The sequence below is a fragment of the Cheilinus undulatus genome, linkage group 6, assembly GCF_018320785.1.
Source record: "Cheilinus undulatus linkage group 6, ASM1832078v1, whole genome shotgun sequence".
Taxonomy (NCBI): domain Eukaryota; kingdom Metazoa; phylum Chordata; class Actinopteri; order Labriformes; family Labridae; genus Cheilinus; species Cheilinus undulatus.
In genome coordinates, this window is record NC_054870.1 from 37,306,216 (window position 1) to 37,319,228 (window position 13,013).

General features: G+C 38.5%; 1 protein-coding gene across 3 annotated transcripts in view; it reads left to right on the forward strand.

The window, feature by feature from the left end:
• The first annotated feature begins 1,474 nt into the window (after window positions 1-1,474).
• tp53bp2a (tumor protein p53 binding protein, 2a) overlaps window positions 1,475-13,013 on the forward strand; it is a 43,179-nt gene continuing 31,640 nt past the window's right edge. For all 3 annotated transcript variants that reach the window (XM_041789086.1, XM_041789087.1, XM_041789088.1), the window contains exons 1-2: window positions 1,475-1,579; window positions 1,873-2,030. In XM_041789086.1, coding sequence (XP_041645020.1) covers window positions 2,004-2,030 — 27 coding nt within the window. In that variant the 5' untranslated portion in view covers window positions 1,475-1,579; window positions 1,873-2,003. The remainder of the gene's footprint in view (window positions 1,580-1,872; window positions 2,031-13,013) is intronic.

The window sequence follows — 13,013 nt, forward strand, 5'->3', positions numbered from 1 at the left end:
CATTTTTTCTACTTACAACTTATTTTATTTTACATTTGAACTTTCTCATCTCAACTGTACTTTGATTTATGGATGCATTTTTAAGGTTGTAGATCGATTATTCATATAGTACAAGAAAAAAAAGAGGAATTAATTTAGATGTATTTAGTTGTATCTCAAAAGGGGAAATAGCCATTAAAATTAAGAGTCTACCTATTTCTAAAGATTATATAAATTAAGAGTATACTCACTTCAGTACATGCCACACCACTGGCCCCAACTTAAAAAGGCTTAATCTGATATTTGTTGTGATCAGGGGAAGAGCCAATATGTAAATGTTCTCATAGTGTCCTGATCCTTTTGAAACCATGTGCGGATCCAGAAATAGATTTATTTGTGAATATGTAGAAAAAAAATTGAAATTTAGCATAATGTTAAGTAATACCCTTTACTCAGCAGTATGTGTAGATGGTATGAGTAACAAAAAAAGTCAATTTAGCCACAAGAAGAGCTTTTCATGTTGTGACCAGCAGAAAACTACTTTTACAGACCTAGATGATTTAGAGCCTCTGAGAAAACATTTGGTGGTAATGCCCCGTAACCCCCCCCCCCCCCCCCCCCGCTCCACCTATCGTTGTGATGTTATAAAACCCTGAAAGTAGTAAATTATGTAATGAGTTCCTGAGCAATTGACTTAATTTGATTCTACTTTAAAATATGTTTAAATAAAAATATTGTCAACCTGGAGGTTTTTTTTATAACTCTGGTATTAAGGTATAAAACTAAGGTGGCCTGGAAGTGCAGTACAAAATTACACTTTCACAAAGCTTGAAACTAATTTTACATCAACCAAAATATTTTTACATTTCATAAAACAAATTTAATGAAGGAAATTACTTTTACAAATGACAAAACTAATGTACATTTTATAAGACGCATGTACAAAAAGTCTTATACAAAATCACAAAGTATCAAACTCTTACAAAACTTGAAACAAACTTACAAAGTTGATATAACATTACAAAGTCTAAAAGACTTTTACAAAACTTGAAACAAATTTACATCAACCAAACTACATTTTCATTTCAGAAAAAAATAATCTTTGTGTTTCAGACATTGTAATTTTGCATTGCACTTCCAGGCCACCGTATCAAACAGTTTATATGTCATCAATCGTCAAGCGTTAATATAATATATATTGTAGATTTTCATGGTATCACTTTAATTCCTCAACCTGTAAAATATGTGCGGAGTGAGACCTCTTACTTTTCTTCGATCTAACTCTGGTTGATCCCGACTTCAAACGTAAGTTTCATCTGCGGTGAAGAAGCGTTATGTTAATGATGTCTGATTGAGATAGACTTAATTGACATTATTTTGAGTTTTTATTCTCTGTAGGTGTTTTTAAAGTGAATTGCACCGTGGCTAAGACCGTCACGAGTCTCGCCGTTGGGGGTGTTTTCTGTTTCAGACGGGGCGGTGCTTGAATTCCAAACTGGAATGAGTTTCCTCCCGATACGTCACTCTGGGATAGGCTGCGAGCTACCGACCAACGCCGTCAGTCAACGGGGTTTCGGGCTGGTTACCTCCGCGTCTACGGGTAAGAAAACATATAAAACCGTGAATTATACCCATACATTTGTGTCATTTGTTTAGTTGTTATCGAAGTTAAAAAATGTGGGGTAATTTTAGCGTCGTCTCGCGCCTATAAAAAGCCGTTTGAAAGTTCTAAACGGTGATCTGAAAACTGCAACGGAAACTTTTGTCGTGAAGGCCTTGTTATTTGTTGCAACAGGTCCATTACAGGACATACAATTGACATGTATGTATTTTAATCTTGGTCATGTTCGTTGAATTTCTATAAAATAACGATGTGCTGTGCTTTTAATGCAGAACGGGACCCCCAGGCAGGAGAAAGTAGCCTTGCCCATCGCGGGTTTAAGGCTCTGGGATTAAAGTGATCGCCAGTCCCACAGCTTTCGTCGAAACTGCCAGTGGGGATTCATGCTGTGTTGGTTAGCTAAATGCGGTACGAAGCTAAAATGATGCCGGTGAGTTTACATTTTATTTACTTAGCTGCAAGTTTTAACGTTGTCCTGTGGCTCGATGTGTATGTTTTCTTCATTATTTTACCGCAGCAACTCCATAATGTTACCCGTGTATACTACCTGCAGGACATTTAAATTGACGTGGCAAGTGGATGCGGTTGCTACCTTGAGTTAGTACTATGGTGACACAAGCTTCTGTTGTGAAGTTTATTAACTGGGACAGCTGTTAGTGTGTGTAATCAGTACATGGAGTTATATGTTGCATCATTTATTTGCTTTCTGGGATGTTGCTCCGCGGGTGCATGATTAGTCTTACATATAAAACCGTTCAAAGTCTCCATGCGTCAGAACGCATTGTCAGGTGCGTAGATCCAGTTTGGGACAATCTGAAAAGATTCACTTGAACGCCAGTGCACTTATTCCCTCAGTCTATTGAGTCGTATGCTTTGTTTGGTTATAAACACTCAGGCTACACAAAAAGCAGAAGGCACCTGTCAAGTCTAGCTTACACTACTATACAACCCTTAGCTTTGGACTCGTGCCATGTCATCACCCATCATCATCAACACCATCACTGCCGTCATCAGAGATCCTGCACTTGTGCTGCAGTGCATGCCTCTATTTCTCAGCATTTCTTCGATGTGTGAAGGGAGGGCAGCAGATAGAGGACTGAGTGCATGCTCCTTGTATCTTCCAAACAATTTCAAGTATCTCCTTTTTTTAAAAAAAAAACAATTTAGGTTTACTTCTCTCTTGCAGCTTTGTAAATTAAAGGAAAAGGTCATAAAAGTATTCACCAGGTTTGTTACTCATAAGCATTTAAACCCAAGTAAGATTCTCATGCCTAAAAGTCCCAAATAGGATGGCAAATAGAGCGGCAATTAACAAGTTGTGAAAAACTCTGCCGAATAGGGAAAAGTCTTTTTCACAACTTTTCCAGAACCCTATTCCTTGCTTCTGAGGACATCATTAAATATTTTTACCTGACAATCATAATAAATGGAAAAATGAACACGTTTTGTAGCTGCAAGTGGAGAATTTGTGCCTATTATCGCTACGTTTTCTTATTAGTATGGATGTTTATTATAATTTATGCTTTCATGTTACTAAAAAGAGTACAAAGCTACCCAAATGCTCATTAAACATCAGTTCTTGTGCTGTTACTTTAAACCAGGGGTGCGCAAAGTATGGGCCAAATGTGGCCCGCAGCCCATTTTTAATTGGCTCCCCAAAAATTCTTTGGACTAAATGAAATATGGCCCTCAACAGGGCATGAAGCTTGCGCTGGACTGTATTATTCTCAGTTTCAGCACAAAGCAGTGCTACCATACTAACACTGTAAACAAACATTTTGACAAGTTTTTACACTAGTTTTGTAAAGGAATAAATTGAGATAACACTATGAAGAGTAAACATTGGAAACTGAAATAATTAAGATATCTTTATTTGAAACACCCTAATAGATTACAGCAGCAAATAGCAGCACCAGTGATGTTCCGGGCGCAGAGCCAGTGGTAGCCAGAGCCCACCAGGGCCCCCTGAAATCTGATTGGCCTCCCCAAAATCTTAAAAAATGATTGGCTATTCACCTTGTCAGCCATCACCTTGCCATTTATAAGCATGCCCAATCACTGAGCATATTTTAACCTACTTATGAAAGTTGCCCCACCATCCTTATATATTTCTGTATGTGACCCCCAATGGAAAAAATTTGGACACCCCTGCTTTAAACAGTGTGAAATCTGATGGCCTATATTTGATATTAATTGAGACTTTTACCATACAGTCTATAAGATTGGAAAAATGATAAGATAATGATATGAAGCTGCAGGAGGAGATTTTTTGCCTACTTTTCTGTGATTCCCCGTTTTATTTATGTTTATTATAATTTTTTTGTTATTGTAGGTAAAAACTATTGCTACAAAGAGTACAAAGTGACCCCAGCGCTCATTTAAACATCCATACTCATGCTGTTACTATAAATAATGTGAAGACTGACATTTGCCATAGAACACAGGTAAAGATTTTTACCTTACGGCCCTTTCAGGTGGGGGAAAATGAATCAAATTTGAAGCAAAAAAGAGGAAAAGTTTGATCATTAGTTGATAAAAATGACTAGTCTGTTATCATTAGATTGCCTACTAATTTTCCAGGCATCTCCTAAGTCCTCTATAAACCCCTTGTTTTGAAACTAGCACTAGTTGTTTAGTATCTTGTCGAGAGTACTGTTCTTTTCAGAGCTATGATTCTGTAATATTACTTGCTTTAGTCTGAGCTTCCTTGGTTAATTCTTGACCTTTTTGTCTTTGGTAAACAGATTTGTTAGTCACAAGATGTACAACACAGTTAGACTTCATGAACAACTAATGGATAATCCTTTGTTGTAGCATGTCAAGGTTTTACTTTTGTCATCCGTCTCTTCTCTGACCTGCTGGCATCCCAGTAACACAGCTTGATCAGTGAATTAATCATGTAAGCTGTGGAAACAGTTGTATTTAGATGGCTCCTGTCTGGTGCATGACCTCAGCCTGCTGCCGACACATGATCATTTGTCATCACAAGGATCCTCTCTTGCAAACATTAATGTAAATAGTTACCTTTACATGGTTCACTACCATTTCTACTTCCCGTAGGCCACAACAGACCTTTTTTTACAAGCTCCCTTTTTGCCATTTGTGTCACTGGAGAATGTATTAGTGCGTGTTTTGTTGTTTTTGAATGAGATACAGCTTCTGGTGTTCGCCCGATAAACACAAAATGGCCTCTGTATAGCCATGTCTGATGCGATGTATTGTCCAATGAATTACACCCATAGCCCATGACCCTGCTCGCACAGGCCAGGGGCTCGGGGGTAGTGAGAGTGTAGTGTCGTAATTGCTGGCTCGGGTGGTAAATAGGGGGTCACTGTTTCCTGCACACAATGAGCTGTAGGAGCGCTTTAAAAGCATGTTGTTGAGAGCACACTGTGTGTATGTGCCTGTGTAGTGGCAGCACCCTGATAAGGGATGCTTGCTCTTTATTGAACCATAGCATGGTTTAACTAGTTTACGCCTGATTTACTGGTATGTCTAAATAGGTCATTGTTCTGCTGATACTTATTAATGCAACATTAAGGCATGAATTCTCTGCTGGTTGGTTATTCCATATTTAATTTTCGTATTTGTGAAAATAAATTAAGTTCAATGAGCTGTAGCAGCAGAAAAGAACAGAAAAAAACAGGAGAATGAACATCAGGGGAAAGTTTTTACATGACTTTGGATTTCAAATGTTGCCTACACAAATCCCATATCACTTCCTCATTCCTCTCCCATGACATGAGTTGCTTTCTGTGTAGATTTCCACTCTGATATTCTTTTGTCTCTTGCCCGCATAATTTAGTTAAGAGTTATTTGTTGACCACACATATTTGTACCTTGTTTCAGGTTCACAGCAACAAATCTCACCATTGCTAGATTGTGCGTCAGTGTCATGACGGTGGGAAAGTGTAGATGATGCTCTGGGAAATCTGATTTTGCTGTGTATGTCAACAGAAACCTGAGCAGGCTTTCTTTGCGCCCATCAGATGGCTTTGTGTTTACTCTGTGGGTGAGTGTGTGGTGGTTACGTAAGCAGGCCGACACAACAGTGATAGCAAAGGACACTCAAGGGCAATATTGACTTTTATCTCAGAAAGAATAGTTATCGGGATTACTGCGTTAGCTGGAGAGAGTGCTGTAAAAACAGCAGCCTTCTGTTAAGACTTTGCTCCTTACCCAGCATGCCATTTTTCTGCTGTCTTATGAGCAAGGCTTGAGACTAAGGATGGCACAAGGAAGAAAGGGAATTCTGTATGCATGTATAATGTGTGGATGTATATACAACAAAAACTATTGCTCAGAAAACTACAAAGTGAACTGAACACTCATTAAAACATAATTCTTGTGTTGTTGCAATTAATAAATGAAGTCTGACAGTCGCCATGGGTTGCTTTGAAGTCTAAAGCCCTTTGCATACATGCAACCTAGAAACGTTCAGGATGATTTCAGGTAGGGTTTTCAAGCAATTAAAATGTTGTGTTGATTAATCTCCGAATTTCTGTAGTCAATTGCAATTATGCCTTTCTGCCGACTTCCCTGATTTCAGGGTAAGCTACACTGCACATTTCCTTACTTATCTGTTCAAACTTGGTTCACACAGCAGGGCGTTTTCCTGCAGTTTGCTTGTCAAAAATGGAGGAGTGAGGGACAAACAGGGAAATTTTGCTGTACAATTAGGGTGAAAAACTTGTTCCATTGCATAGAAAAACAATGAAAACATATCAAAGTGCTATCGCAAAGGCATCATTTAGGCAAACATTCCAGTATCACTGTTAAATAAAGACGCAACTTTTTGAGGGAGATTTACCCTGTGACTTGTGAAAAAATGTTTTGGGTACAGTTCAAGGACAGTGGCGCAAGAAGTTTATCTGCAAACCTGCTTCTAAGCAATGAGCAGAACCAGGTCTATTGTCTGAGAAAGTAGAAAATCCTTTGAAGAGGCTTAATTTTTCATCTTGGTATAATACAAACACACAGTGCAGCCAGTTACAGCCACAGCAGCAGCTTGGCTGGCTCATGAGGGAAAGTGAATATTCACAATAAATGCAACAACATTTAAATATCGTTTCACTATATTTTTATGGGTCCAAGCTGAACATTACAAGGTGGTCCAACTCAAGCAAGACCAAATTTTTAAGTAGTAAAGCCATTGTGACAGCATTGTTTAAGGTTGAAACACTATTCTAGCCAGTAAAAAGGAAGGCTATGGTTCAGAAGTGTAACCAGGGTGGTCTGAGAGTCAGCTTTCCAGGAGACTAGTGCACCTTTTTGACTAGTTTCAGCAACGTAGACTCCAGCAGGAACTGGATGAAGGAGAGAATCAAAGGCTCCTTTTGTGCCTTCCACTTTGCACCGTGTCTAAAGAGGCATGAAGATAAGTTAATTAGACTGATAACAGAGTGTAGTGTTATTTTTAGGCAGAGGTTTTCTGCATTCAGTGAGACAGCAACACAGTTGGTACAATGTTCTCTGTAATTTACAGCTGTGTTTCTGAATGAATGCTCTGTGCTGTATAATGTTCTTTAAATTAGGGATGGGTATTTTCATTAACTTATGAAAATTTAATCAATTACTCACAAAAATTTAACCATAAAAACCTTGGGCATGGACCTCACAGGCTGACAGAGTCTGAAGCCTTCTTCTTCCACAGAATTTAATAGGAGCATATCTGCAGCCACCATTTTTTTTTATTAGTGGCTGATTGCTATTAGGGCTAGCGAATGATATTTAAGACTGCCTGTTTCTTTTCCTGGGGCCCTTTGAAATCCTTTTTTATTTTTTGCCAAATTCTGTTTAATTTTTTTCCAAGTTCTGTTTTTTTTTCCACTTTAATTTTTTGGAATTCTGTTTTTTAACTTTTCCCACCCATGAAAAAGAGTGTCCTGTTCATGTAAATTAATAAAATGTTCACTAATTAAATGGAAATAACCTTAGATTTATTGGATAAAGGGCCACAGGTGGCCATGGAGCTGTTTTTTGGATAACCCTGATATAAAATAATTATAACCAGTGTAATAGATATTTCCAACATTTTAAGATGCATTCACATGTACCCTAACCCTAACTGATGTTTATAATGTAAATGTTCTCTCAAACAGAGAGTGATAGTAACTTAATAAGAAAGTAACTTTAAAGTTAAATGGTTAAAAGTAAACCTGTTATCTAAACTTTTCTTTACTCTCACAGTGTGTGACAGTCCATGCAGTTTGATGCTGCATTGTGATTTTACTCCTGACTGTAACGGTTCTCTCATCTTTCTCCAGACATTGCTGTCTTTCCATCTCCGCCATCTCAGACTGCTATGTAAATGCAGACACATATTGGCTCGTTAAGCAACCAAAGGGAACTACAGTATTTACCAGAGGAATTATTAAGCTAATTGTTACTCGAATGTAACATCATTTAGACAACGGGACTTCATAAAATCTCGAGTCCGCCTGACTCGAAGCCCTTGAGAGATGAGCAGGTCTTCAAGTTGTGACTTCAGATGTGAGCCTCGCACCCAGACACTTCTCTCTCTCTCTGTAACTCTCTGGTGTGGTGAGGTAAAATAACTCGAAGCACGGATGAGTTTTCTTGTAGATGCAACATTATGTAGCACGGTACTGCCCCATGTTGAGCTACGTGATGTTTGCTGGTGTTTCGTGCAGCTGCTTTGACATGCTGTTATCGTTTTTTTTAACTTAAGTTTTTATTAATTTTTGTCACAACATATTAGACAGTATTATGTAAGTAAAAGATCTTACTGTTTTACAAGTCAGTAAAGAAGAAAAAGAAAAGGAAACAAGCTAACAAACAGATCAAAAGAACAGGGTTGAACAGCCATGGTTACACGAGTCCATTATCTTTAAGGGGAGCATACATATCCAGTATCTTCAAGTTAATGTCAGTTACATGCTGTTATTGATTAGGAGGGGGCAGGGTGAGTGTTTGTGAAGTGAGGCACAAGTTGTGCCATACTTTAGTGATCCTCTGGGACATAATCCCCTCTTTCTAAAAAAAACCCACAGCATCAGTCAAATTCATTCAATTTCCGCCATTTCCGCGTTAAAAAGTAGATTCCGTTTTAATTGGCCAATTCTGCGATTGCGTCCGCGATTCCGTTGATGCGGAAATCATAGGGCCCTGCTCTCCACAGATTTGTCTTTGTGCTTCAAGTGCAGATGGCTAAGCATTAGACATGCACCACAAATGAAAATTTAGGATGATACTGGTGTTTAGCAGAAGAATTTTGCATATTCAATACCATTTTTTCCTCATCACTTCTTATGGTATTACTCTCATAGAAAGTAAACATTTTCTCTCACATTTGAACCATGGAATCGGATAAGAGTTTGTCCAACACGCACCTTTTTCTGCCCTGTAAAAATATCTTATTTGTTTCAGCAGCTCAATAAACTAGAAGCCAGTATTAATTTGTTTGGACACAACAGGTATCCATTGGTAAGTGATATCTGTTAATGCCACATATTTAGCCGATGTTTTTAAGCAGGGCTAATATTGAGATTAAATCGATGCCTCTGCACTTCCCTATTGAACTAGGTTTTTTGAACATGTAGTGTGCATATAAGGTGTATGTGTGGTCCATGCATTGCCAAGTTATTGAAGCCTGAAAGCCCTGGGTGCACAAGCAGTTAATGTTTCTCAAATAACGATGTCAGTGATGAGAACTCAAATGATTGTACCCGTCTCATGTTTCAGTAAGCATTTAAAGACATCTTTGGATTTTAGTCCTATAAAGATTTTAGCCCCTGCTTTTTTTTAAAAGCACCCATTTGTTTTTGTGTGGGGGACATAAACTGCTACCCAGGAAGTGAATTTAGATCCTGGTTCCTCAGATTTAGATCATGATCCAGAGTCCTGAAAAAGGTTCCTTGAAAAGTTCCTGTAGTGAAAAGGGGCTTTTGTGCTCTTCTTCCATAAATCACCCTCTCTCCTGCTTTACCAATGTCTCTTTTGCATCGGACAGATTAAAAACCACAAAGACATCATTCACTGTGCATTTTTTCCAGGAAGCCAATTAGTGTGTTGGAATTACTGCCTCTTGGCTTTTAGATTCCCTTATGAGATAAGTGTCTCAAAGACAGTTTTGCATATGGTAATTCACCATACAACACTGAATGCTTCACCTCACTTGTAAGTCATTTAGTAGCACTTCTTAGGAATTGAATCTGTGTTTATTACCCCTAACAATTTCCTTTCTGCTGTCATCTTGTTAACTCTTCTTACTCTAAATAACTTCATCTGACAGTCAAAGAGGGCTTTGAAAAAAGGAGACATCCTCTCCGTTCTGCTGCATTTTTACTCCCATTTCCCTTATCTTCATGATAAGCACAAAGTAGGAACTGTCTCATCACGTAGACCAGAAATGGAAGAGTTTTGCGAGAGGGCAGATTATAAAGTGATAGGCTAAGTACTGCAGTGCAGACGGAGAGAAGAGGTTGTCCTGATCGAAGAGGCTCTGCTCTCTGCAGCTTCAGTATGTCGTAAAAGCTGCTTGGGTGTTTTTTTCTAAATGTTGCAGCTGAGTGAGTCTCTGTGCATTCTGATTCCCTCTGCGTCCTCCTGTTTGTTGCCCCTGACCTTTCTCCCTGGCCCCATAGTCCCTCCCTTCATGCAGCATAAAGAAAGTAAGAGAGAGTGAAAGGGAGATGAAGAGGAATAATGTATAAAGTCATTAGGGAGTTTCTGCTGCCTTGCCTTTTTGAAGGACTGCTATGCTGGAACCGTGTCAACTCTTGAAGCCATGGTAGGGAGAACCGAGACCCACACACGAAAGGATGATGCTGCAGTGTCTTACACACTTGCTGTAATCAGATTCAGAGGTGACTCCCTCAACGAGACCTAGTTGACTCATTCGCTTACCACAGCAATATCTTAATTGAAAGTGTGTGTAGACAGAAGGCCCAGCAGCCCTGAGGTGAGACCCCCTCAGGCATGGTCAAAATGTACCGCCACTGTTATCTTCTGCTGCTGCCGTCACCCTGCTTCAGTGTCCACTTTCCATTTGACTTCACTTTCACTTTCAGTCGTCCCATTTCACCCAGAGGCATTAAATCTGATGTTGTGTATATGTGGAAGCCAATCCCAAAGTATTAAATCAAGCCTGGCCAACACTCTGCCTTATTTGATTTGACTGCATGCATGGTCATCCAAGACAGGGATGCATTCAGAACATGTTTGCAATTTTTAAATTGAAAATGCATAACTTAAAAGCTCTCTTTAATAGTTCTTAGCAGGCTATGAAACAGACTAGAATTAATACTGATGCCTCTACATGACCTACATATGCAAACTAGGGTATAGGCAAGAAGATTGACTTGATCTATGGAGGAATTTTTAAATCCTGTTACCACTAGCACGTGGACAAAAAAGCCCTTGACAATATTTTCCATGAAAAAATGACTGAAATTCCAGTGAGTGGCACATTGAAAGTTATTTGATCTTTTTTACTCTTGTGTTGATGCAGAACATTTGCAATATAAATAATGAACAATATGCTGTATTTTGTTAAGGTTTTTTTGGGGGGAATAAGGACCTCTCTGTTCATGTATAGATTTATGACTACTATGGAGGATGTTTAAGGTGGAAAACACATAGGGTCCTAGACAAATTTCTTTAATGGGACAATATAGCATATTGTATTGTACTTTATAGTGTCTTGTTTTGTCGTGTCGTATCATATCATATTTTAATATACTGTATCATATCACAGTAGTATCATACTGTATTGTTTCATGTGATATCGTAAACCCTTTTCCAGCCATTGACAGTAAGCCGGATTACGGCATAGGCAGCTTTACGACAGCTACGGTACTTCTCAAGGGCAAGTCAAAACAAAAACCAAAACATTAGCACCTGTTAGCACAGGTTGTTGTTATGATACCAGGACAGAGAAGTTTAGCCTGCTGATAATAAAACAGGTGACCGGAGATATGCTCACACTAAGTTTTGTGGAAGAAAATTTCAGCGAGCCATTGGCATTTTGTTAAGCCATAGAAACCGCCACCATCATGGTTAACAACAGCTAAGAGAGCAATACAGATGTATGTGGAAAGTAGACAGATCTCTTTGGGACAGTCTCCTTCTTACTACTGATGTTGATGTTTTCTGTATATTTATACAGTTAATAGCCCTCGGTAACATTATCATCTCTTGTAACTTCATTCAGAGCTGGGATTTGAAGTGCTGATGGGCAGAAGAGGATAGAAATAACAGCAGGCTACCAGCAGTCTTGTGTGTGATGTTTTTAGTATTAATTATGGTATGCTAGCACTCGTACTTGTTCATTAGGCCAGGTGAGTACCCCCAGTGCTACAGTGTGTTAATTTGCAGTGTTCATTGATGTGACATTGATATGTGCTCTGAAAGCAAAACAGAAATTAGTTGTTTACTTTTTAATCTAAAACATACTAATAAACTACGGTATGCTATATTGTCACAGTCACTTAACAAAGTTTAATGGATAAACTCAAGTGTTGAATCAGTGTCTCACTTTCATCAGCAGGAGATTGCAATCAGGTCTACCTGCAACAGAATGTATTATGCATGGTTTTACAGGTTTTGTACTTTAGGTTAAAGTGACTCATTCATCACAATGACATGCTGAAAATATATTTTATCCCACTTATTACAGAGAGAAGTGACCCCATTATGCTCCTCTTGCACTGGGGAATGAAGTATGAAGGAAAACTTTAAAACTAGTGATTGCAATCAATAGTGGGCAGATTTGTTACAACAGTGTAAATCTTTTGAAAGTGGCTGAAATAGTAAAGTGATGATAACATGCTCAGGAGATGAACAGGAAGCAAATGTGCGGTTATGACGTGTTATAGCATGAACTTTCTTGATTACTGGCAATAAAACTTCCATAACAGAAACATGAGTCAAAACAGATGTACTAGTATGTTGAGAACAAATTTAAGCATATCCGGTAGTTTATTGTGTATTTGAAGCTGCTCAGTAACATATTTTCTTGTGGGTTTTCTGTTGTATTGATATGACTTGGTAGATTTCAGTTAGCAGGTCATTCCAACTAGAGCTGCATAAATGCAGCTGTTTATCATTGGTATCTGCCCTTTTGTGAAATGATGTGGTCATGAACCCGGTCAGTAGCAGATGTTTATCTGTTGTGATGTTTCAGTTTAATGCAGGAACCAAGCACGTCTTTTTTCTTTGTCAAACAAGAGAGACATAATGGCATTATGGGAAGTAATGAAAAAAACATTGGTATCAGCATCAGCCCTGATTTTTACAATCGGTGCATCTCTAATCCCAACATATCATAGTAATTCCATCATAGTACAATCCTGGGTGATTTGTCTATTTTTGGACATAGGGAACTGCAGCCACAGACACTTTTGATTACTCTTAACTCAATATGGGACAAATTGCATTTAGACAATGATGT